This window comes from Poecilia reticulata, chromosome 5 (genome assembly GCF_904066995.2).
Source record: "Poecilia reticulata chromosome 5, P_reticulata-male-v2, whole genome shotgun sequence".
Taxonomy (NCBI): Eukaryota; Metazoa; Chordata; class Actinopteri; order Cyprinodontiformes; family Poeciliidae; genus Poecilia; species Poecilia reticulata.
The window spans coordinates 9,960,129-9,985,625 of NC_088834.1; the positions used below are offsets into that span (position 1 = coordinate 9,960,129).

At 37.0% G+C, this 25,497-nt stretch overlaps 3 protein-coding genes and 1 long non-coding RNA gene across 6 annotated transcripts in view; 2 read left to right on the plus strand and 2 right to left on the minus strand.

Moving 5' to 3' along the window:
* The window catches only part of LOC103464384 (guanine nucleotide-binding protein G(s) subunit alpha-like), a 32,414-nt gene extending 20,995 nt beyond the window's left edge, over nt 1-11,419 (minus strand). The window contains exons 1-5 of one of the 3 annotated variants that reach the window (XM_081606996.1): nt 11,177-11,419; nt 9,775-11,100; nt 8,093-8,165; nt 4,802-4,856; nt 4,569-4,688 (exon numbers count right to left, since the gene is read on the minus strand). In XM_081606996.1, the coding sequence (XP_081463122.1) occupies nt 4,569-4,688; nt 4,802-4,856; nt 8,093-8,165; nt 9,775-9,913 (387 nt within the window). In that variant the 5' untranslated portion in view covers nt 9,914-11,100; nt 11,177-11,419. Of the gene's footprint in view, nt 1-4,568; nt 4,689-4,801; nt 4,857-8,092; nt 8,166-9,774 lie in introns of all 3 variants that reach the window. The other 2 variants (XM_081606995.1, XM_081606997.1) reach the window with 2 other exon arrangements.
* A 3,608-nt stretch (nt 11,420-15,027) lies between these two features.
* On the plus strand, nt 15,028-20,144 carry LOC103464382 (tubulin beta-6 chain). Its single transcript, XM_008408434.2, has 4 exons — nt 15,028-15,148; nt 16,041-16,149; nt 16,343-16,453; nt 16,766-20,144. Exons 1-4 carry the CDS (start codon nt 15,092-15,094, stop codon nt 17,911-17,913), a joined length of 1,425 nt encoding a protein of 474 aa, XP_008406656.1. The 5' UTR covers nt 15,028-15,091; the 3' UTR covers nt 17,914-20,144.
* LOC145551657 (uncharacterized) lies at nt 16,118-17,623 on the minus strand. The gene is made up of 2 exons (XR_014087538.1): nt 17,509-17,623; nt 16,118-16,463 (listed from the first exon to the last, which is right to left on the minus strand). It is a non-coding gene; the product is annotated as an uncharacterized LOC145551657 (long non-coding RNA).
* A 405-nt stretch (nt 20,145-20,549) lies between the features above and the next one.
* Nucleotides 20,550-25,497, plus strand: prelid3b (PRELI domain containing 3). The gene is made up of 6 exons (XM_008408436.3): nt 20,550-20,709; nt 21,806-21,974; nt 22,801-22,890; nt 23,344-23,414; nt 23,517-23,619; nt 24,452-25,497. The coding sequence occupies exons 1-6, from the start codon at nt 20,678-20,680 to the stop codon at nt 24,566-24,568; spliced, it is 582 nt and encodes a 193-aa protein (XP_008406658.1). The 5' UTR covers nt 20,550-20,677; the 3' UTR covers nt 24,569-25,497.

Sequence of the window (25,497 nt, forward strand, 5' to 3'; positions counted from 1 at the left end):
AATTAACACATGATGTGAAACACATGACGATTAGGCGGCGCAGCAGGTGATGAGTGAAGATTACTGATGGTCAATAAACGATAAAATAAGTCTAGCAACAGGAAAGAAACTAAAGTGGACATAGCAATAAACCGAGAGAGGATAATACTAATCAAATGAAACTAAATGGAAATGAATGAAGAACAAAATGCAAGAATAAACTAAGAAACTAAAGTAAATACAGAGGAATAAACTGGTATGGCAAGACCTTTCGAGCAATAATTAATACAGAGGAGTGTATGGCAAGAATAAACAGACACCATTTCCAGATAAAAGGTAAAATAATATTGTTGAAGTGCCATGGGTTTGTTGAGACCATATCTAATACTGAGAATAAATATATCTTACAGACCATAACAGTAAAGAACTTATCACTTATTTATGTTTTTAATTAGATTTATTTCTTCAATATTATTTTCATCTCTGTGTTAATGTCATGAGGCTGATGACTCCATGACACTTTCAATTTGAGTCATTAGGATTTGATTAAGAACCAGATTTGTTCTTTGTAATTTCTGTCCAATAAAACTATTAATCTATAAATCAATAGACAGGTCTATATAAAGATATAATCCATGTTTCTGTCTCATATTTGTATGGCATTAAAAGGACCTGGAACTTTTGTTTTTCCACTGAAAGCTCTGGTTTGCATAATAAATGCCATGTGGGTGAAGTTTTATGGATGATGCTCTGATGTCCCATTCTCCTGAAGGCAGCACAGAGCTGCACCACCAGAAACTGACAAACACTGAAGAGAAGAAGAGCTATGATTAATGTAGTTCCAGTTCTATCCATATTTTAATGTCGCAGAGCTCAGTCGTTTTGCAAATAGTTCAAAGTTTAAACTGGCATGTTGTACATCTTTTGTCTGGTCATTTTGCACAAGATTTAACAACTAGAAAATGGCACAAAATAAGAATATTTTTCCACTCTGATTGGCAGCTGTTAGGCCTACCGATTTTAAGTTGAATGTTTATTGCATTTTTCATAGACACCTGCGAAAATAATTTCTATTCCTGTGACTTTTTTGTTCTCTGGGAAATTATTTTTGATGATAAATACAGAAACAAGCATAAAAATCAAAACATCTACAATAGGGATAGTAATATGATAAAATAATGGTCAGTGCAAAGTAGCCTGCAAATTCTTTGGTGGGGGGCGGTGAGGGACCTGGATAAAGGCTAGGAGGGCGCTGGCCCAAAAAAGGTTGAGAAACACTGTTCTAGATGCTGCCGTGTCAGTTCCTCTCATTTTCTCCCGACATGAGTTTCTACAGGACAGCCATGTCTCTATAAGCATGTATTTGACCCAGCACAGTTTGCTACATTTTTCACTAATTTAATTTTATGCTTTGGCTGATGTTCTCTGTAAAATATGATAATTCTAATATATTTAATCTCAGTTTTGATGTGACTTATTGATAATTTACTGTAGTTCTGAAGGTTCATAAAGTTGGCATTTTGCTTTGATCATAACTTTTGATACCGGATGTTTCAGCTGCTCTCTAGACAACTCTCCCTTAAATCAAAAGGTATCTGGTAGGACAAGCAAGTCACATGATCCAGTCAGAAGGGAGACCTTCTGACTGTCACTTTCATTTTGAACATCACTGTAAAAGGACAAAAACACTTAGTGTGAAGAAAAATCCAGATTAATAACAATAACAAATAGCACGGCTTGTGCAACAGCTTTACGAGCCGTGGGCACAAAAACAGTTCACGATCTTAAATCCTTGTAAATTGTCTTCCCACATCTCACTGTGGGTGCAATGAACATAAAAACTACAAGACTCCAACAACAAAAACAAGTGATGAGAATTGAGTTTTGTCAGAAACTCTGATACAATTATTTTAAAAAGACCTAATCGGCACCCCAGCAATATAATAGGTAATTGATCGTTGTGACATTTCTACTTTTATGCTCTTTTCCAAAAATTTATGAACACACCTCCAATTATCTTTGTCAAGAATCTGCGTTTTTCAAACCACCCTCTATATTTCTTACAACCGACTGAAAGTTTACTGACTTTGTTGCTGTACAAAATGTACCATGTCAGAGTTTTGACTGTACACACACATGCAAGACCTGTCTGTGCCGTTTCTCTTTCTGATCATTTCCAGAAGCATTTAAATCTGTGACTGCATTATTTTGTATGCAGGGAAGGATCAAGAGCCAAGACGAAAATTAGTAATTATCAGTCCAAAATATAGATCATCTCCTCAAGCTAAATTTATGAACGCTTAGAATGTTTCTTTGGATTTACCATAGAAACGATATCAAATTCCTGCATGTTGAGCACATTAACCATCAAGGTTATTGATTAGACTGAAAGCCTCCAATGAAATTTAAAGGAGGATTACAAATATGTGAAACAGCTACAGTGCTTCAGGCTTTCCTCTCTTCCACCCCTGCTGAAGGCAGAGCCAACCAGTTTGACTGGTTTCCAGTATGCCCTCTGGCCAAGCAAGGGAGAATGGGAAGAGGAGTTTACAGATGAGAAGGAGGTGGAGGAGCTGGGCCTATCAGAGTTTCTGATTCATTCTCTTCCCTCAACAGCCACATAGTCATTTTGATCATTAACACCACTGACAGCAATCCAACAGCGTTAGTAGAATGATCGTCTTTATACCTGCTATGATCGTCGACGCTAAAATAATAACGAAAGAAAAATACTTCTAGTTCTAGTCCTCCTTCCAATCATCACTCTGCTGGTCGGCAGCAAAAGTCTGCTGACCGACTGACAAACGGCAGAGGGGAGAGTCAGGGTGAGACAGGCAAACATAATAAATTTGCCATGACGTAACAGAGGCAATATCAGGAAACTTTCTTTTGCTTACGTACAAACACGCTCACTCTTCACTGGAAGCTCAGCTGTAAATGACAAAAAATATACGAGAAAGAAGCCTCCCGCTTAAAGATGAAGCAGACATGCTTGGAAAAATAATAAAAATACACGGAAGACATTAAAATAAACCTCATAAAAAACAGCGATACAGCTATGTGTCAGTTTTACCATTTCCTATTGTCACCTGTTCTCCTTTACCTGTACGAGACATTTGATTCTTTGGTACAGTTATACAGCAGTGAACTGAGCTTTCATTCAGTGAGCTTTCAGCTTTCATTCATATTTTGTGAATGAATGAAAGTTGACATTTACTCAACTAGAATGTGGCTCCTGAACAGTGGAACCTGAAAGCTGAGGGCTCCTCAGGTGAGTCCCTCAGAGTCCTTGTGACTCTGTAACCTCTGTCCCTCTGGACATATTTAAGTTTATTAGAGATAATCAGCGGCTCGGATCTCTCAGGTGAGAGGCTCATTCAGCTGAAAGCCTCCCATGTGGAAGCAAGCCTGCTAATTACTGAAGCACCGCGCAAACAAAAGGTGTGAGACGTTTACCTAGCACAACCAGGCAGAACACCTGCAGAATTCAGCAGTGAAGACTTGATGCTCTAGACTTTGTTTATGTTAATATCTTGGATAAACTAAAACTTTGTAAAAAATAATGTTTCAGTAACATTGAAATTATAAATCGTCACCTGAAAGCACCTTATTGTAGTAGAAATAGCCCTACTTCAATTTTGACATTTCATGCCCTGAGTAAGGGAGTCGGAAAGCTACTAACTTTTCAGCTGTAAGCATTCAGCCACAGATGTGTTTTTAGGTTTTTAAGAGGTACCCGTCCTCATATCATCTATATAGATACCAGGACTAGCTCTGCCCTGCTCTTTATTCCCCCTTTGTGTTTCTCAAGCTGGCCGAACAATTCTAATCGTCACATGCCAGAGCTTTCAGGTTCTAGCGTCAGTCTCTTCAGCCTCTGATGGCTGCTCCAATATCATAAAAAGTTGTGAGGGTAGAAAAAGCAGAAACAGGTTGATTTAGGCCATTTACAAACATTTCATTGCAGACATTACATAATTCAGTTGGTTACAAAATGAACATGCTAAATGTGCATTTGGTTATATGTGGAACAAGCTGTGCCATCAACATGGCAGAACTGCAGTTTAAAATGCAGGTTGAGGGAGCTGAGATAAAAAGACACAATGCTACTTGACAGGGTACTGTTTGGCGTTTGCAAAGCAGCCAGTTGGTTTTTCTTGTCATTGATTGGCTGTGCCCCAAAGAGCAGAGATAAGAAAAACCTTTAATATTAGCTTCTTCAGTAGCATCAAAACGGTTTCCACTTTGCTTGTGAATGAATATTAAACATATATTTGGAATATAAGCTATTAAGGTAGGCAATTATACGCATTACTAGAAGGTGAACCACAGTATTTGCACATTTGAACCATTTTGTTTTTTCAGATTATCTGACATCAAAATGTGTTTGTGATTTTGAAACATTGAAACCAGACAAAAACGCAAAAACAGAATAAATCTGCATCTTTACTTTAGTAAATCTGTGTCAAATGTTTTTGCTTAATTTAACAACAAACCAAAGTCTAACAAATGAGAACACAGTTTGATCAGGTAGCCCTATAAAGACTGCCATCAGACGATATGCTAATTTAGAAAGTTTACCAACTTACTGAAGGAAAATCAAAGTCCTTCTGGTTTACTAGGCTCAGGATGTAATTGACCCGGGACTGGTTTGCAGGAGACGCTGACTTGCACGGAGGCGTGAGCGTGTTCATGGCAGCCACGATGGTCTGGGCGGAGAGAGCAGAACAAAAGCAAATCAGAGCTGCTTTACACTGTGATACAACACACATATTACATATGATTCATGTCAATCTCACACAGAAAAAGAGTCGTTTCTTACCTCTATAGCTTCTTTTATGTTGTTTTTGATATCATGAATTTTCTGTTTTTTCTCTCTGTGCCAAACAAAGAATACATTTGAGCTTTAAGTTATGTTTCTACAAAAAGCATCACATGCGAAGAACTCGGCACGTTCAGTATGTTAGCCAGATAATTACGACAACTGGCCTTTTTATTACATGGTAATAAAACTTAATCACCTTAAAATATGGAAATTTAAGTGCTGCATAATTTTTTTTTCTGCAAAAGCAGCAGCTTGAAAGGAAAAATTGTCCCAAACTGACTGTAAAATGATGTTTGGCTTCTTTTTATATTACTGCCAGCAGGATTCAGGGTGAATGTGCTGCATAATATAAAGTTCTGCTGGATCTCTTCACCAGCCTGGAGGTAAATTATACCTGACATAAGTGTTATGGCTGCCCCAGACGCACAGACACTTATTTTGCTGAGCAAGAGCAACCCCTGAATTTTGTGTTTGCTGACACAAAATGAGAACAGCAGAACTTGGCCTTAATTTTGACAGCCACATTTATTATAAAACACAAAAACAAGCAGAGTGAAGGGGGACATTTGAGGAGAATATTATTACATCTTTAAGGCGGTTTTAAACTGCTTTTTAAATTATAAACACTAAGTGGGCCCAAAGAGCCAGTTTCATATATTGCTAAACAAACAGTGAGTTTATGTAATATTTGAGGGCTGTGAGTATTGATTTTGTCCTGAAATGCCACCATGTACAATTTTTCCAAAGAGATAAAGGAGTTTTTTGTTGTTGTTGTTGTTTGAGGTTTGACTATTTTAAAGAAATAAAGAATATTTTCAAATGTGTTATTTATTCTGATCAATAACAGAATATCTGAAAATTAAAACTTTTTTTTCCATCATTAAACGCATAAAACAATATGAAAGATAACATCCAGCAATAACTATTGTACATTTTAAAAGTTTAAACGGAGAGTTGTCAACACCAACAATATAAATCTGTTATTACCGGGTTAACATTCAGTGTCTAATTTAGCAACATGCAACCAAAAACAAGACGCATGATGATGCCACATACTTTTCAGAAATCACACTTCATGTTCAGTGTAGACACTAAACCATGACGAAGAATGTGTGCAGATTGTATCCAGGGTCAAGTAGATTTTTTTTATTTATATGTAGTTAGATATCAATAAATCGGACTGTAAACACCGTTACAGAACTCATGCTGGAAATTGATAGTTGAAAAATACTCCTATCATAAAGCACAAGGTCTTTGGAGTAAGCTGTGCTCTCAAACATCTGATTTAATCCAAAGTAAAAACCCAAGATACATATTAGTAGATTTGAAGAAATGACAGCAGCAACTATAATTTTTTTTTCCACAATACATGATCTGTATCCTGCATATTGTGGTTATGAATTCAGATCAAACAAGCATATCCACTTGATCCTTCTCACAAAATCCATCTTCAAGAGTTAAATTAATAATGCACAGGGAAAAAAAGAAAAGAAGTAAAAAACATTTTGGTTCAGTTTTTAACAAGTTATTTCTTTTTAAATGTTCTGATTATAAATTAATTATAAATTATGAACAATATGTTTCCTTAATTTTAAATGAAATTACTGATAAATTGCTGTTGAAACATGTACATAATTATAGTTCATAGCCTGGTATATGTCTTTGTTAACAATTTAATTTTATTTGATATGTAAAGGTCTTCAATACGGCAGTCTACATCCTTTTATGTTGCATATTTCTCATTACTTGAATGCATTTTGTCTGATTTAAGTTGGTGACCGTTGCATTTAACCTTTTGTAGGTTTAACAGACATATGGGAGTTTCACTTTTTTGTTTTCTTTGCAAATCCTGCCACATAGTCGGTTTGAAAGATTTCCTATTCATTCTGTTAATATTGTTATCATTGCACCACAATGTTTCCTTTCAAATGTTGAGAAGTGTTTCTTATGTGCTTCCTGATAATTCTTTCCAACTTTAAATCAAACCACTAAGACAATTTGGAGAAGTTTTAACATCTTAGTTTCTATCAAAATTTGCCTTTATTTTTGGCATGTCTGTTTGTTTGCGTCATTCTTTTGATTACTTTTTAAATAATAAATAATAAAACTAACCTCTAATGTTGCCTACCCACAGGCACAAAAAAATGCATGAAATTGGCATTAAAATCGACCCAACTTGGAGGGTCAGTGTTGCCATTGCACCAGGATATCTGGCTTCAACGTGACCTGAAAACAACCACATGATGATGCTTCTGCCCCCCAAAAGAAATTATTTCTAGGAAAAAAACTGTTTTAGGAAATTCACAAGACAAGGATGGCTGCTCAGCACCCAGGGGGAATATGTATCAATGAAAACACGAAACAGACTAAATAAATGTTTCATCCATGAAGTTAAAAACTCTAAAAAATGTAATTAAGCAGTTTTCCCTCCAGCTTTATTTGTAATAAAAAAAATCATAAGACACACACACATACACAAACAAATTGTCCAGAAAATGAAGAACCTACAGGTTAAAAGAAGGCAACAATTTACTTCAAATTATGGCCTAAAAAAAACTCTAAAATTGGTTCAACATAGAGATGCACTAATTATTGTGGCAACCAGTTTCCAGCCTCTGGTTTCTTTATTTCATTTTTAGATCTATATCATAAATGTATAACACTGCCTGATATGTAAATCATGATTATTGTCATTATTAGCATCATACTGTGTACAAACATTGAGTCTTGCCTGATGTGTTGCTACTACAACCTAATAGTACTTAGTTATGGTGCGTTCACTGATCAGATAAAGATTGTATTTTTCACTTTCCACCCAGCTGGTCACCAGTCACAATCCTATACATTAGGCCTCAAGCTCACCGGTCAGTTTACTGGTGTATTTATAGTTTAAGTTAAAACGTTGTCTTAATAAACAGAAGTTATTAATATCTACACTCAGACAGCATCATGTGGAAACTGATCCAAATACTTCAGCTACACCTGCTGTTACAAGATGATTCAATTTCATCAATAGCTGATTTGATCAACTATTGATGTCAACTTTGATCAACTATTCCAAGTCTAAAACTAATATAAATCTAAAATGTACAGAATCTCTTGTCTGCCAAACAGATTTTCTGTAGTTTTGTTGTACTGCTTGTAGTCAGTGTGATGAATGTTTCACTTTTTTTATTGCAGAAAGAAAATGAATTCACACCAAAAATGATCAAAATCTTTGATTAAATTGTATCCAAAGGTGTTATATAAATATAAATATACAATTTATACAAAAGGAACCACACTTACTCTGCATTGAAGCCATTTACGTGCAATATTCGCATCTGCTTGACTATTGTACTTTTCCCAGATTCTCCGGCACCTGGGAGTGAATGCAGAACAGTGTTATGAGAAAAGAAAGCAGAACCGTACAACAAAACACAACTAACGAATCCACAATGCATGGATAAAACAAGATCTGATGACCTGGTGGAAAATCAGATTAAAAACTAATGTTTAAGATTTCCCTTTTAAGTGATATGAACTTCAGAGTTTTGTTTCTCAAAGTTGACCGTAAATCTCTGTCCTCCATCTTAACAGATGTACTGCATGTTAGACACAAGAAAGGCTGACATGACAAAAAAAAACAAAAAAAGACTTGATAAAAACAAATACAAAAAGCTCAATTATTTTTCAAGTAACTCTCTCTCTCTCTCTCATACTTGTCACCTAAAATAAAGGAAATCCTTTGAGTGTGAATAATTTACCAATTTAAATATCAGGACATAAACTCAGTAAACTAAAGGAGTAAAAGCATAACAGCCAATACAACAACTTTTCATTGTCAGATTTTTGTTTGTTTTGTTGCAAATTGTTAGATAAGAAAAAAATAAATCTACCCCCCACCCCCACAAAAAAGCTCGTCTCTGGTGACATCACATAAGGCAAACGGCAATTCATCAGAGTTCTTGCTAATGTGACAACTTGTATTTTCTTATTTTTCCTCTTTAATAGCACACTTTTGTTATTAAAAATTGTGCTTTTTAATAAAAGTAAACACCTCTCATTAAAAAGCACACTTTTAATAACAAAAGCACACTTTTGTTTACTAAAGCCAGCTGATCAGTGTGCATGAGAGACATCTGGAGGAACAGAAAACTTTCAGAGTTTAATTTCAGCTGTGCTTATTATAAGAACCTCAGCATCCAAAACAAGGTCAGAGAAAATCATACATAAACCAATAGTATTTCTGAATCTCAGTCAGGACACTGACCATGAATTTGGCATCAGAAATAGCCCAACGTGTTTCCTAGGAAGCCAACAATATCCCTAAAGTGCTATTTAGAGGTGTAATGTGTGTGTGTGTATGTGTGTGTGTACACAAATCTGGGATCAGTTTCAGATTAAAACGAGCCCGACAGACGTTTCAGGGAAGCTACTAATCCTAATGGTAATCCTAATTTGCACTCCGAGGTTTAACAGGATACTAGTCTTCAAAGTGAAGACACAAATGTTAAAAGCCAAAAATAGCTAAACTGTCAAAGACTCCCCCCCACCCCCTCTATTTTTGAGCACTTTGCTTGATAAGAAAGCCAAAGCGAAGGCATCCAGAATGCTAACTGTTAACACAAACACACCAGATCGCAAGTGGTATCTGGAAAGGAGAGAGGAGCGTGTAAGAAACGCCTGTGAGCGGCCTCCCGGTCTCTGCATGGTGCCTGAGCGTGCTGCCTTCACACAGATGGTGGTGTCTGTTCTCCTGTCTCTCACATGTTCAGTAATCAGGTTCCATAATGACCCCCACAATGCAGGCCAGCCGGATTTTTTTCCCCTCCAAGAGCTCTGTGTCAAAACACTAAACTGGTGGCGTGAGATTGTATCCAACGCATCATTTTGTTTATGCCTTGCAGAAGAGTTCCTAGAGCCGTTTTTTTTTCCTGCTACAAAAGAGACAATTTTTGAAACATGTTTTAGTTAGAAAAATCACCTACCTAATAGAAGGAGTCGATGAGTTGCCCGGTATATCTGTTTGTCTTTTTGCAGCTGTCTCTCTATCTTTTTGTTCGCCTCCCTCTGAGCCTTCTCCTCATTTCGCTGGTCTTCAGTCTTACTATTCCCAAGACAGCCCATCTTCCCCAATATAAAAAAACAAAACAAAACAAAAAAATCCAGTTATGGGCTCAAAGCGGGTTGTAAGGTGCGTGGATGGCTAGATGCTCTTAAGAATCCTAAATTCTTGATATGGACCATCAGAGGAACACCTGGCTCAAAATTGGTGACATCTATGTTCCCCCGGCAGAAGCAGATGTCAGGTAGTAAGACTTCGCCGAGGCGTTTTATTATGGATGTGGGGTTTTTTTTTTTTTTTTTTACTGGAAAACCATCAGCAGAGAGAGATCAGAAGTGGAGCAAACGATCCCGCCCTCTCAAACACTTGATTCCCGTGTTTTTCACTGTAAATCCGCAATGAAGTCATCAACGCTGATATAAGAGTGGATGTGGAATTTCCAGCTTTCTGGCTGCTCATGAATGAATCTCTGCGCCCCAGATTCCTTCAAGGCTTAGGGATCTCAAACACCGGCCTTTGCTTTTTTTTTTTTTAGTTTGTTATATTTTTTATAGCGATGATACAAATATTTTTCTTTTTTCTCAGCAAATGTCCCCTCAGGAGCCCATCTTCGGCTGATAACTCCCACTGCCATTCAATCCATTTCAGACAGACCTCTGTTTTCTTCAGTCTCCCTTTCTCAATTACTCTTGTTTAAAAATAGATATTTAGGTTTATTAATCGAACTGACTGCAATTGAGCGTCAAACAAACAGAAGAACATTAGAGGACGAGAGGGAGAGAAATTTTAAAATATATATATATTTCCTCTTAAAATGACGGCATGTGAATCATCAGGCTACACCGGGGCTTCTTCCAAAATCTCTCACATTTTATTTTATTCAGGAAGGCTCTCAGCAACCTTATTGGTGATATCCTGTGCCAAAAAATTCAGTCCTGTCTTCGATCAATAGATGCGGGTGTCCGTCTTTTTTAAGGAGGGTTTGACCAACAAAACAAAAAAAAAAAAAATAGAAAAGGAAAAAGGCCCCTAGTCCGTCCTTTTTCTCTCCGTAGCGTTAATTTGTGTTTCTCCTCACATCGGAAATCTTCTCCGGCCGAGCACAGGCAGCTCTCGGCAGCTGGCTGTCCGTCTCCGTGACCAAATATCCGGACGATATTTGTGGAAATCCTCCGCTGTGTCCCCCGTTTTGGCGCAAGCAGCAGCAGGAGCACAGTCCGCTGTCAAGTCTCTCTCCTTTTTGTATTCCCTTTGAATCCGTACGGCAGATAATGGTTACATGTGCATGATACATGAACATACCGCGGTGGGGTTTTTTCACTCACTTCATCCAAACGGAGGCAGGCAGTTGCTTTCGGCGCCGATAGCCCGCGGCCGCTCCGTTGAACCGGTCTGGTAAGTGAGAGTTGCTCCGTTCGCGGTGTTTCTCTGAATAATTTTTGCCCCCGTTTTTTTTTCTCAGAGAATTGTACATTGAGATAGATAGCGCTGAAGAGGTGGGGTGGGGCAAACGGCTCTCACGGAACCCTGGGAATGAAGAAGCGCTGTCAAGTTTTCCATGACAACCGACTTTTTTTCCGGTTGAACCTTTTAAAATAAAAGCCAAAAAAAAAAAAAACACCACCACTGCGTTTGCGTTTTTTTTTTAACTTGAAGACATTTGTCATGCCTGCAAATATCTTCAAGTCTAGTGGTATATTTTATTCCCTTCATTTTGTGCTTCATATTTGTCAGCTGAACAGAAAACACGTTCTTTAAAGATTTTCATATTTAGGAGATGTTCTAAAAAAACCTAACAGTTTAAATCCTAGTGTCAGAAAAATAAAGTTTAGAGATTTTTTTATTTTGTTTTTAAGAAAACAAATAAAAAAACTACCCCTACCCCCATTCCAAATGTAAACTTTGTTGTTGTTTTGCTTTGTTATGTAAAGACTGTTTTATCAAAGTCTGAGAGGAAAAAAAATCAGCAACAGCATTGTCTCTGATTCTTCTTCTTCTTCTTATTATTATTATTAGTAGTATTTTTCATCAAAAGTCAATTCTAGCCTAAGGTAACTGATGTGTTTACAGTACTTATATTACTTATATATTCACAAAGTTGAAACCAACAGTTTTGAGTCATTTCAATAAAAAACACATCAACTCGTAATGATAGAACAAAAAACAATTTGATTTGGATTTAATGTCTACAAAACATGTCAAAGATCCTGCTCAGTTTGAGTCATAATTCTCAAATTTTGGTACAAGTAGGCTGGTGTAATTGTGATATACAACTAATAAAAGCACCCAGAGCCATTAAGAGTTGTTCAAGCACTAGAACCTTTCTGTTTACAAACATTTACAATTACATTGGCTACAACTGTATAAAAGAAACATTAGAAATGTTTACTTCAGCATTGTTATGAAATAAGTTGTTCCCCAGAAGTATGTTTTTTGTGGAGCACAAAGAGTTGACCTCTTAATTTAAGTGCTGTCAATAAATTATTCTCTTCTAATCTCTCCTTTTTTTTTTTTTTTTTTTTTTTTTTTTTTTGAGTGAGAGGTTTGATGCTTTTAATTTGAATGGAAAACCCGGGTACTGCTGATTTCCGTTTTACTGCTGCTTGACTAAGGTCTTTAAAGCAGCGTCGGTCTTTGGTTGGGTCACATGATTGCCCGGAGCGTCAAGAAGCAGAGGTACAGAAGGGGAGAGGCGCCCTCTTTGAAGCAAAAATGATTATCAGCCTGCCCATCCTCCATGAATAACTGAAAGATTATTGATTAGGTTATAAAAAAAACACTCCAAACACATAAAAAAAAGATTATGTTGTATGTAGAATAATAGCTGTAACTTTTAAGCAATTGCAGCTTTAGAAAGTTGGCCAAAAGCTTTGCTTTGGATTTGAAAAATCACACAAGAGACCATATTACTAATATGAAGGTGGAATATATATGAGCATTTAGTTTCAATAAAACTCGCACTTGAAACAGTTTTCTTTTAGTCTTAGGTTTGTTGTGCAAAGTGTAAACCAATCACCATAAAATTAGCAATAGATTAATTACTCAATAGATTAGTTCTTTAACTAGAAAATTCCTGAAGAAATTTAACCATGGCCTGCCAAAGTGTGCCCATCGGGTTATGATCAAGCATTCTGATTGTTAAAATTAGCATTAATGCTAAAGAAAGCTGCAATTTAGTCAATAACCTGTGGAGAGTCATAAGCATGTTGATTAAGCTGTTCTTATACCATTCAGTATGTTGCACAAGCTAAATTTAGCAAAAATTTCAGCAACTCCTTTAGTGCCTCTTTACATCTCAGACTAGTGTCTTCAAAAAAATTCAATCCAATTCAATTAAATTAAATTCAAAAATGCTTTACTGATTAAAAAGGGAAATTAAATAATTCTCATCCATTTTCTAATATCACAGTTCTCTCACATTGTTCCTGGAAGGCATCAGTAACAATTATTCCCATTATTGATAGCTGCCTTGATTGTGTAAATATACCATGTAATTTTTGTTGCCCTTCTTCTGACTGGTACCTTTGACTAAAGAGATCATATTGATCATCTTGATCTGCTAACTATGACTTTAGCTAATGAATGTAAATGAACAAATCCCTGGAAAATGAGATCAACTAATCAAAATCAGAGAACTCTACGTTAAAAAATTTGAACTATCTCTTTGAAATGACTAACGACTGGGCAGCTCTAAAATAATGTGTACCAAAATAAGAAGCCACCATCAATAATGCTCTTTTTTTTTGTACCAGAGCAGATGATTTACAAGATAGAATAACGGTATTGTTAACTTTTATCTGTCTCCCACAGACTTGTCCATTTTCAGTTTTAAGGTGAGTTGCATCCTCCAACTTTCCAATGAGATTCCTTGAAAGAAATTTAGATATCACAGCAGTGCAGCATCCTTTGTCACCTGATAGTGATCGGGGTATTTAAATGAATCATGCCCTTTAAATCTGACATGCACACACATGCACACTCATACACAGTAGACAAACTGGCACACACACAAACAAACTCCCCTCCATAAATGCGTCAAAAGGCTCAGGGCAAAACACATAAAGGTCATCAGTGAAAACTAAATGCTGCTGTGGCTCTCTAATGAACCCCAATAGACAACAGAGGGTGGAACTAATGACTGGAATCAGAGAAGTTACAAGATGAATCCCAGGATTTAAACTGGTCATCTCACTTCAGCTCAATTCAGAGCAATAAATTTTTTTTCTCTCAGTCAGGTGAATTTGGTTCAGATAGTTTTTTTCATCATGGCAGTGTTTCTCAGATGGAGAAATATTTCAGAAATAAGAACTAAACGTCATGCAAACTCTTCACCATGATAGATGTCAAGGATAGCTCTAAAAACAGGACAAATACATTTCAGTCTGCTGTGGAAAAGTTTTCCCCTCTTCTGACTTATTCTGTTTTTACTATTTTTTGTCACACTTAAATATTTCAGAGGATCAAACAAATTTTAATCTTAGCCAATGATAATTTAAGTAAATGGACAAAACAGTTTCCAAATGATAATTAAATGTATTAATGAATTTGTAGCAAGGCACAGACAGTCAAGTTTAAAAAACTACTCTAGAACTTTAAAGATAATCAGTTTAACTTGAAATATGAATTTAAAATTATATAAAGACTCTCAGGTGTGAACTTGTAAAGTGTCATAGCCGCCTTTATCCTCTAGATGGTAGCATCCGTCATAATCTGACCATTTATCATCAGCACTAGGCCATAGAGAAGTACATGAAGTTCCTTTTTAGTGTTTTTGAATAGAAACTTCGTTATTTTATTTAGAATACATAATTTATATATTCACAGTTTTCAATGAATACTTCTGTACCACATAATCTATTTTGTAAAGACACCAAACTGATTAATCCCATAGGTTTACAGGCCCCGTGTCCTCTTAAAGGTTTTAAAGCTTGAGCAGCTTAATAAGTACAAACATATAATGTATTAAATAAATTAATAAAAAAACAACAACTTAAAAACCAATCTAAAATCAACCTGCAAGACTGCTGCTCCTTGAAAAATCACAAAAAACTTAGACTTAGACTTTTGCACAGCAGAATATTTAGTTTTCATTGTGAATTCTGGGTCTTTCGCATTTTTTTAAACAGAGGACTTCCTTATGTCACTGATGACATCACTTCTGGCCCCATATATAAGACAGATGAGAGCACTGAGGACTATCTCAGACCCTCAGCTGTTCTGTGGACTGTCTCTCGATCACCATGCGTGAAATTGTACATCTGCAAATTGGACAATGCGGCAACCAGATCGGCTCCAAGGTAAAACAAAGAAATGATTATTAACTTATCACCTCCATAAAATGTGATATATATCAAATGACCTGCATCAAAAACTCTTGGTTAGTTGTGAGAACATGATTAATTGGTAGAGTTAAAAGAATAATAATTACTGTTAATACATTTTGTGAAACCATGTTTAAAGTAGTCCAAAACTGCGTGTATTTTTTATTCTTGTGGTGAATATTTTGAGTTGTGCGCTGTGTCACTCACTGTGAGTGACACAGAGTGTTCCTTGTCAAGCTCTTAGTTGAAAGATAAGGACCAAAGTAGAACTGACATGGGTGGGACATTTTTATCATGGCTACCACAAAATAACAGTGGGGAAGAACAAAATGATAAAAAATGGTAACACATCCTGCTTTTTGACATTTTAGGCTGTAGTAGTCTTCAAAGAGTCAGGTTACCTCCAGTTTAAAATGCATTTTACATTATGTACACTCAATATTCTGTATCTAGCTTATATAAAAGCATGAGACAAATAGATAATTGCTTGCTCCGGCTCAATAATGAATTAATTGTTGTCTAACATGCTGCGCAAAACTTTTAAAGAATCTTGATTTCCCATTACTTTGCATCTTATGAGTTTTTTTTTAACTGAAATGATTGATAGCCAAAATACTAAGAACTTTTAAGAGACTTAAGGAGAAACTTGGTATTTGGAAGGAAAATAGGAAGAAATGGGGAACAAGTCAAGACTTTTTGTAGATGGATACTGACTAGATGATTTATTAATAGGCACATAAAAATAATCTCCTTAAGTGCAATACAATACTGTCACATTTTAAAATGAAAGTGGAGCTCAACTATAAAGAGGATCTTTTAGGAAACAACTTACTATGGGTGTTGTATTGATAATTTTCTTCTGTTTTAGTTCTGGGAAGTTATCAGTGAAGAACATGGGATAAATGCAACAGGCCTCTACGAAGGAGACAGCAATACACAACTGGAGAGGCTCAACGTCTACTTTAATGAGGCACACGGTACCAGAAGAGTTCATTTGCTTGCTCAGACTTATTCAAATACTTAACCACAAATATTGTGTATTGAGCTCAGCTGTTTGTGACTTATTTTGATTTTTTTTAGCATAGAACTGGGCATTAAATCACTGAAAGGTATTGGTTGAAATTGCCCATTCCCAGCTTTGTTTTCAAAACTTATTGGTTCTGTTTGTAGGTGGTAAATATGTCCCCAGGGCGTTGCTTGTGGACCTGGAGCCCGGCACTATGGACAGTGTCAGAGGAAGTCGCATTGGTGCTCTTTTCAGACCAGACAATTTCATCCACGGTGAGCCCAACTAAGAAGAAAAACACAATATTCATGTTATTGAATTCTTCATGATGGTGGCGATGGTGGCAGGAGTTTGTCCTGCAATCGGTTGCTAGTTTGATCTCCACTCTGTCTGCCTCTGTCATCGTGTCTTTGGGCAAAACACTAAAATTGTTTTGCCTAAGGGTGGTGGTCAGAAGGTTCAGAGGTGTAGAGACATCATTTAAGCCTGTCTGTTTAATTGGAGTAATTTCTGTAGAAATAAGTTATTGATTTGTAATCTACATATTGTGGATAAATAACCTAACTTCTATAAATCTGGTGGTGCAGGGAACTCAGGAGCTGGAAACAACTGGGCAAAGGGCCACTACACAGAGGGAGCGGAGTTGGTGGAGTATGTCATGGACCGGGTCAGGAACGAGAGTGAAAGCTGTGATTGCCTCCAAGGCTTTCAGCTGGTTCACTCGCTGGGGGGAGGCACAGGCTCCGGCATGGGTACCCTCCTCATCAATAAGATAAGAGAGGACTACCCAGACCGTATCATGAATACCTTTAGCATCATGCCTTCTCCTAAAGTCTCAGACACAGTGGTGGAGCCTTATAATGCTACACTCTCGGTGCACCAGCTCTTAGAAAACACAGACGAGACTTTCTGCATTGACAACGAGGCCCTTTACGACATCTGTTTCCGTACCCTAAAACTGACCACACCAACTTATGGGGATCTCAACCACTTGGTCTCCTTGACTATGAGCGGTGTCACAACCTCTCTCAGATTTCCAGGACAGCTCAATGCTGACCTGAGGAAGTTGGCTGTCAACATGGTGCCCTTCCCCCGTCTCCACTTCTTCATGCCAGGCTTCGCCCCACTGACACCTCGGGGTAGCCAGCAGTACAGAGCTCTCACTGTACCTGAACTTACCCAGCAGATGTTCGACGCTCGCAACATGATGGCGGCATGTGACCCACGGCGAGGGCGCTACCTCACAGTAGCTGGTGTTTTTCGAGGTAGGATGTCCACCAAAGAGGTGGATGAGCAGATGCTCGCAATGCAACAGAAAAACAGTGCTTACTTTGTTGATTGGATCCCCCATAATGTGAAGGTGGCTGTGTGTGATATCCCTCCTCGAGGTCTAAAAATGGCTTCCACATTCATTGGAAACAACACAGCAATTCAGGAGATATTCCGTCGGGTGGGCGAGCAGTTCTCCCTCATGTTCAGACGGAAGGCGTTCCTCCACTGGTACACAGGAGAGGGTATGGATGAAATGGAGTTCACAGAAGCTGAGAGTAACCTCAACGACCTGGTGGCAGAGTACCAGCAGTACCAAGATGCAACTGCTGATCTAGATTGGGAAGCAGAAGAAGAAGACGAGGAGGAAGGACCCTCGTCTGCAAGGATCACAAAGGTTCAGTCTCGGACGGAAACCAAACTGGAAACAGTGGTAGAAACCAACAAAGAAACTGTAGATGAGTAGTGTGGATGGGGTATACAGCTTCAGACATAAGGACTCTTTGGGCAGGAATTGAGATGATGTATGTATAGTGAATTTCTTTGGAAACAATTTTTTTATTTTAACCTGTTTTACTTGTATTTTTTTTTAGTCATTTTATTTTTATTTTTACCTTTTACTGGATTCAGGGCTTTGATGGCTATGTTTTGGGCTTTTGATCTTTTGAAAAAATCTTTCAGCACTTATTTGAAATAAATATCTTAGACATGTAATGCCAACAGCAGACCCATGATTAACTAGGCAGATTTGCCTTTTAGATGGCCTGCGAATGCTTCAGATGTATATAGAGGGTGATTTAAAGGGGACTTCTGTGAGGGGAATCTCAGCCCAGGCTCCTCCAGAAGACAGATAGGTCATAGTATTAAAAAAATATAATCACAAGGTTGACTAATAGAGGACTAATAGACAAACCTTTTAATAACATGACAATTAGCCACGGTTGTAAGCATGCAATTTAAAGCTATGTTTACATTTACTACTGCTTCTTTGCATATTTGTTTCGAGATTTAACAAGTCAATTTACACACTAATTACTCTAATTACTGCTGGGATTTTATTTTACCCCACTAAACTAATCTAAGAGTAATTTATATCCATGCAGTCTGGATTCCTCATGCACGTGTTCATTATGCCTCTCTTTTAAAAAGCTTTTTAGCCATACACAAATTGTATTCGTAACATAAACAATTCTTTGGAAAGAGGGAAATGGTGCCACACCCAGAAACAGTCCTTTCATAACTGCCCCTTATGTGGAACTCCAGTTGTATAATTGCATAGCTAGAGCTAATTAATGCTAAGCACTTACTTTTATTATTGCATAAACTGTTGGAAACTGAGTTGGGAGATTGAAAGAGCAATAAAAATTTCAGTGATCTTGTCAGCAAAATGAATAAGCTTTAATTTAGCATGTTGCAGTTTGCATTTCTGTTTCTCACAGGTGAAGTCATTCTGCAAAGCAATAAGCCATAGTGAAACATTATATAATAAGTATACCATTCATCCTGTTTGTAGTCTGAAATGTCATGATGTCTAGTGGTGCACATCATGTTACAGTTTATAGTAACAACTACTCCATGGGTGCAGTAGAGGTCAAAGCAGAAAACCAATAAGATTCTATCCAGCTATTTGTTCTTGTATAAATGTCTTTGTGTTTGTGGTACTTTTGTAAAATGAAACCCGTGGCTCACTGATTCAGAATAATGATTATAATATGTATTAGTTTATGAAGAGTGAATAATATAGCATTCTTTCTTCTCATTCCAGGGGCTGTATTATATTTTAATGCATTTATTTAAAAAAACTATTAAATGGAAAAAAGAAGCATGCATTGTGGGTATGTTAGACTATGTCAGCCCTGTATGCAAAAGTACTTTTTAAATAATGCAGACCATGTTTTTGTATTTTTAAACAAATGTTCTAGTTGATTTATTTCTCTTTGAAATATTGAATTTATTTGTACATGTCTAAATGAAATATATTTTCAGCATTTCTGTGTAATCCATAACTTTAAACAATGTTTCGTTTTTGTGTATGATAAAAGGAACATGTATTAAAAGCTTTTTCAAAACCTTGTCCCTTGACAGGAGGTTTAATTAATTGAAGTTGAACTGAAGCAAACTGTGGCACTGGAAAGTACTCTGATACCAAGCTAACCGTGATACTGTTCAAGGCTGTCAGACTGTTTCCTCCCACTTCTGGTGCCCTGCGATTACACATAACTTGGACAGAGCGTGTTCACTTCTAGATAAGCACACTTGACTTTCAGATGCCCCTGCACTCTGCAGTAAAGTTGACTGAACTCTTGTACAGTACTGTGACAAATTAGAGAATATGTGTAATATAGGTTACGGTGCCAACAGACATATCAAAGTTCTTTTTCAGGACAGGTTATAAGGTTAAGAGAAGGTCAAGCAGCAACATATATAACGTAAAATTAATATTTTTAGTTTAAGTGTTCAGACAGACATGATGAGTATTTAAATGTTTACAATAATAGAGGAAAATATAAATTTATTTATAGAACTTAAGTAAAAGTATTGAATATTGCAGTGACAGATACTCCTGACGTACTGACTAGAAATGTCATTTCTGGCACAAAGATGATAACCATGTCATGGGGGTCCAAACCTATATATGTGGGTCAAATAAAATTAGTATAAATAACATTTCAAATCAAATCAAATCAAATCAGATCAGATCAGATCAGATCAAATCAAATCAAATCAAATCATTTAATTTCCCTCTGGGATTAATAAAGTATTTTTTAATTGAATTGAAAAAAAAGACAAACAGATCCATAACAAAACAGACAATTATTCCAACATTTAAAAAGATTGAGGTAAGATAAGACAAGGCAGTTATAAAATATGCCAGAAAAAAATATTTTAAAACATTTTCTGCTTTTCCTGTATTTGATGTCAAAATATCTAAACAATACTTTTTGTAATAGAAAATATAAATTCATCAGATACCCCTCAGGGACTTAATATTATGCCATATCTGGCAGTGAGTGTTTATTTAGGTTTAAGTGTAAAACATGGCATATTTCGATTTTGCATGACACAAGAGGCGGAAATGCGTAACGGAGTCATGTGACTGGGGCTGCGCTGGTTTGGGGCGGAAGGATTCTTCATTCACTTTATGTGCTGCTACCTTACATTTGCCAGCGTTACCGTCTTCCTACCGGTTCGACACCTGCTTCATAATCTTTGCTGTTTACTATTAAGTCATGAAGATCTGGACTTCGGAGCACATATTCAAGTAAGCGCAGATTTCATCCATTCAGGCAATGTGTGTTCTGTTTGCTGCTTGCAGATTTAAACCGATTTTCCTGACCGGAGCTTTTATTAACGTTGATTTTCTTTTTATTTTGATTGTGTAGTATACCATATACAAAGTTAGACCACTGAACATTGTTTTTTAAAAAAAAACATGGGTTTATGTGTATAAACTCTGGTTTCTTTTGTTATAACATGTTTGAGCTTATCAAGTACCTTGATATAGTGTACCGTAATTGGTATGGTTTTAATAACACTAAAATGCTTCAAAGATTTTGGCTATTAAAGCGGCCAAGAAATTGAATAAAACTGATCATAAGACGCTGTCATTGACTGTTCTCTGCAGTTTTTCGGCTTGCGTAACTCGCCGGTCAGATCCGAGCAGCCCTTTAACCTTTCCCCTACATTCTTCCGTACGTGCTGCCGTAATTGCACACGTCACTGAATAACGTTGTGTTCACGTGTCTCCATGGAAACGTCTGTGGACTACTGCTGCTAGTTAGCAGTTCTCCCCGTCGCTCTTTGAAAAGTAATATCACATTTTAAGCATTTGTACGTATTAACAAATTATTTTTTTCTTCAGTTATCAAAGCTGGAGCTGCTAAATTCAGCTTTATTCTTTATATTTTCGTCTTGTTATAATAATGTATTGACCGAGTAAGGCATGAACTCTGAGGCGAGTGTGCCTACATCCATATCTGTAATATTCAAATATGTTTTAAAGAAGGCTTTAGTTAAATGCCAATATTATAGAAAACTGTAACGTAAATTAAATGAAATATAATTCAATTTAAAATTAACCCTCTGCACTTTTGAAGCTACAGCATGAGCCACAAACAACGAAGTACTAGCTTCTTTCGTGTTTTGCCATTTAACCTTGAGAGTAAATGTAGTTAATAAGAGGAAACAATTGCCGTTTGTAGGAATAGGAATTTGTTTAACTGTTAATTTTAACATTTAGGTAAATGTATAATTGTGAATAAAATTATTCACAATTATAATGCTGTGTGAAATAGTAGTTTTTTGTGTGTGACTTTTGTTTATCAAATTCTGAATTTTTGATGCTTTTGCCCCCACAGCCATCCTTGGGAGATGGTGACCAAGGCTGCTATGCAGAAGTATCCAAATCCCATGAATCCCAGTGTGTTTGGAGTGGATGTACTAGACCGAAACATTGACCAACAGGGCCGCCTCCACAGTAAAAGGCTGCTAAGCACAGAGTGGGGCTTACCATCCATCGTAAAATCTGTGAGTGTCAAAACCTGAACACATAATCTTTCCAGACAGTGATGGAAAACAGATGTGATATTTATGTTTAAAGTCGCGTAATAAAACGGATTACAAAAATCCAAATACGTCCATCACATGGTTAACTTTCCATGCTGCGTATCTGACCTTAACATGCAAGGTTTTTTGTCCAGTAATAGTAACAGACATGGGTTCTTGTTGGAGCCACAGCGAGTTCATGGCGGTGTGCCACAGCTCGTGCTGTACGGGACATGGTGGTCCCATATCCATCATTGCTCAGATGTGATCCCTGACACCGTGTGATGTAACTTTCCATCTGTGTGTCAGCTCGGTCAGAACCAGAGGTGACTTGAAAGCAGAGTAGTGACGAAGCCCTCTGGAATTGCACAATGTGTAATTTGAACTCTTCCAATGGGAACCGTGATTCCCTGAACTTTGTAATTCGAACTCTGGAACGATGAGGTTGCAGAAAACTGATACTGTGCCATTCCAGCTGTCTGAGATCGTCTTACGTCAGCATTTTCTGCCAACTCTTGGTTAGATATATGAGGATAGGTCTGTTCTCTCTAGTAATATCATGATTCTGTTTTTTTTAAGACCAAATGCTTTGCTGCCTGATTTTCTAGCTTTTTTTCACAGCATTGAATTAGTAAAACTCTTCTGTGCTTCCTGTGTGTATAAACTTCATGTTTCATAACTTGAGTTTTAGCACCTTTTGAAGGCTCTTTGGGACCTGTGGCTTATAACCCCAGTATCATTTAGCATGTAAAAATCTGTTTTGTAAATTTTAGCCTGGTTGTAAAATGTCTTCCTCTTTTTCCTTTAGCTCATCGGAAATGTACGAACGTGCACCTACGTTCAGGAGAGCTCGATTGTGGATCCCAAAGAGAAAATGTTTGAACTTCAGTCCTCAAATGTGAGTAATAAAAACATCCTTTTCTTTTGAATGATTGGTTAGATTTCCTGTAGAGTTTGGGATTTCAAGATCTGCCAAAGATATTGAATGTCATTCCAGGAGTTAATATCGGATAGAGTGAAAGCATTAAAGCTTCTTTTTTGTTGTTGTTCTTTTCTATTTAATGACAAGCAGTGACAAAGCATGTTGTGTTTGGGTTGTGTCGACCTCGAACAGACACACCCATCATAGGTAGAGTTTGTGTTACTTTCATCCGGATGAGCTCAGACTGTTCAACAACATGATTCTCAGAATGAAGTTGTACTTGTTATACTAGTTGAAGTTTTGAGAAGAATTGTTAAGAACTTTAGGGAGGCTTGTCTAATTGTTCCAACTTTAGGTGTGGAAATTAGCCCATAAGCTGCACATACTTGGAGTGTTAGTAAAAATGATTCCTTGATGCTTCTTCTTCAGATCACCTTCACAAACATGGTGTCTGTGGATGAAAAGTTAACCTACAAACCACATCCTGAAGACCCAGAGAAGTATGTTTCATGTTACTCTGTCAGTTTTTTTTTTTTTGTCATTGAGAGTTGTGACGTACTAAATTTTCTCTCTGATTTCTTTTAAATCATCATTCTTTTTAGGACAATATTGACTCAAGAAGCTATCATCTCAGTGAAAGGTGTCAGTCTCAGCAGTTACCTGGAAGGGGTCATGGCCAACACCATTTCAACCAATGCTGGAAAGGTGAAACACTTATTTTAGGCCTGATGCAAAATATGGATCTGTGATTTCTCAATCTGAAATCAGGTTTTGAAGGGGGGATTTTTTTTGTTTTGTTTACAAGTATCTGAAAAGCATTTTATACCTAATGTTAATATATAGAAACGGATTAAGATTTTTTTTCCTTTCTGAAACTACCTACCTGAATTTCATTTAAAATTCCAAACGGAGAGCAAAAAAGTAACTTAAAGCACTGTTACGGCCTGTTTTGAAATGACCACAAAAAGAACAAAGTTATTGCAGCCGCATTTAACACTTTTTTGACGCAGTTAAATCACAAAACGATGCATTTTCTTTTTCATTGTATTTTATCTTGCATCAGAAACACCTTTTTAGTTTGTCTGAACATTAAGTGTTCATACTAACTGCAAACATTAGAGGATTGATCAGCTGTTTTTTTTAAAAACAATAATTAAAATAGATTGAGTTTAGCTTTTCAAGTTATTGGACTATAACCTGTCCCTGTAGGTTTTCTTCTCTGGACAACACATGCAGCCTTTGTGAAATGTTTTACTGAATTCGTAACAAAATTAATGACTTGAGTAGAAAGGAATTTACAAGGTTAGGCAATGTGCCTTGTTATCTAGAGGCTGAATGTTGGAACATCCACAATAACATTCTTCGTATGTCTTTGCTAGTTGCTCTCTTCTTACAAATTTCTGCTATGAGCACGATCGCTATTGCCTCATGCTTTAGACGTTCTGTAATATTTATCCCCTTAATCGTTCTGTGATTTTTATTTTAATAATTTCTAATCTTTGTCAACAAATTTTAATATATGTTTATTCTTGCTCAGGGCCGTGAAGCCATGGAGTGGGTTATAAGGAGGCTGAACGCAGAGATCGAGGAGCTGGCAGCCACAGCGCGAGGGACCATCCGAACCCCAATGGCTGCTGCAGTCACAGAGAAATGACACCTGCCTCACTAGTTTAGAGACTGTACATCAAGACCACCAGCCTCCCTTTATGATGCTCTGGTGCTGAATTGGTGCTCTGGGCTTTCTGTATTGTTCAAAGGGTACACTCGTAAACATTACTATCTATATTAGATGTATTTAAAGCAGCAGACTGCAGCATGAACTGGTTCTGAAGAGACTTTCCAGGGCAGCACAGCACTGATGTGGGCGACAGATGGAGAAAAGTGCGACACACTCAGGGACAAGTTTAAACACCACTGACAGGAGCAACTAGCTGAACCAGAAACACAAGAAAAAGTGCCAAAACAGACCTAGCTTTTTGTCCAGTCGCTCTCACACCTATCTTTGCCAGAAGTGCTTTGATACGTTTGTGTCAGATGCCAGAATGTCATCGAGTGACCTAGTCTCAGGTTTCTACAAAGATGAGCTGTAAAGAGAGGCAGTTCTTGTTGAAATCCAGAAGAGACTGCAGATGCTTACATTGACCTGTGATGGCAGAAAAACTACATGTGAAAGTGGCATTAAAATTATGTTTATGAACAAAAGTTGGAGTAAATGAGGAGGTCAGAAACCCTCTTAACACTTTCCTGTGGGACCGCAGCAATACTGGGACTCTGTACTACGCACCATGTGCAAGCCTGACTATAAACTGTATTTAATAACTTGTTATAAATGTTTGTCTTATGAGGGGATCAAACTTGCCATATTTATTACTTTGAGTTGATGGGAAGACCCTTTCCAATATAACGTCAGGAGCAATCTTTTGTTGGTGTATTTAAGTGTCTTCTGTCATAAAATTGATTCATGACTGTTTTATATATGTTTTTAAACCGTTAAAGTTATTTATTTAGTTTCTTCTAAAGAGAGTTGTGGATTTTTTGGCTATTAATAATGTGATAATAAATTTCTTTATTTAAAAACTGCAA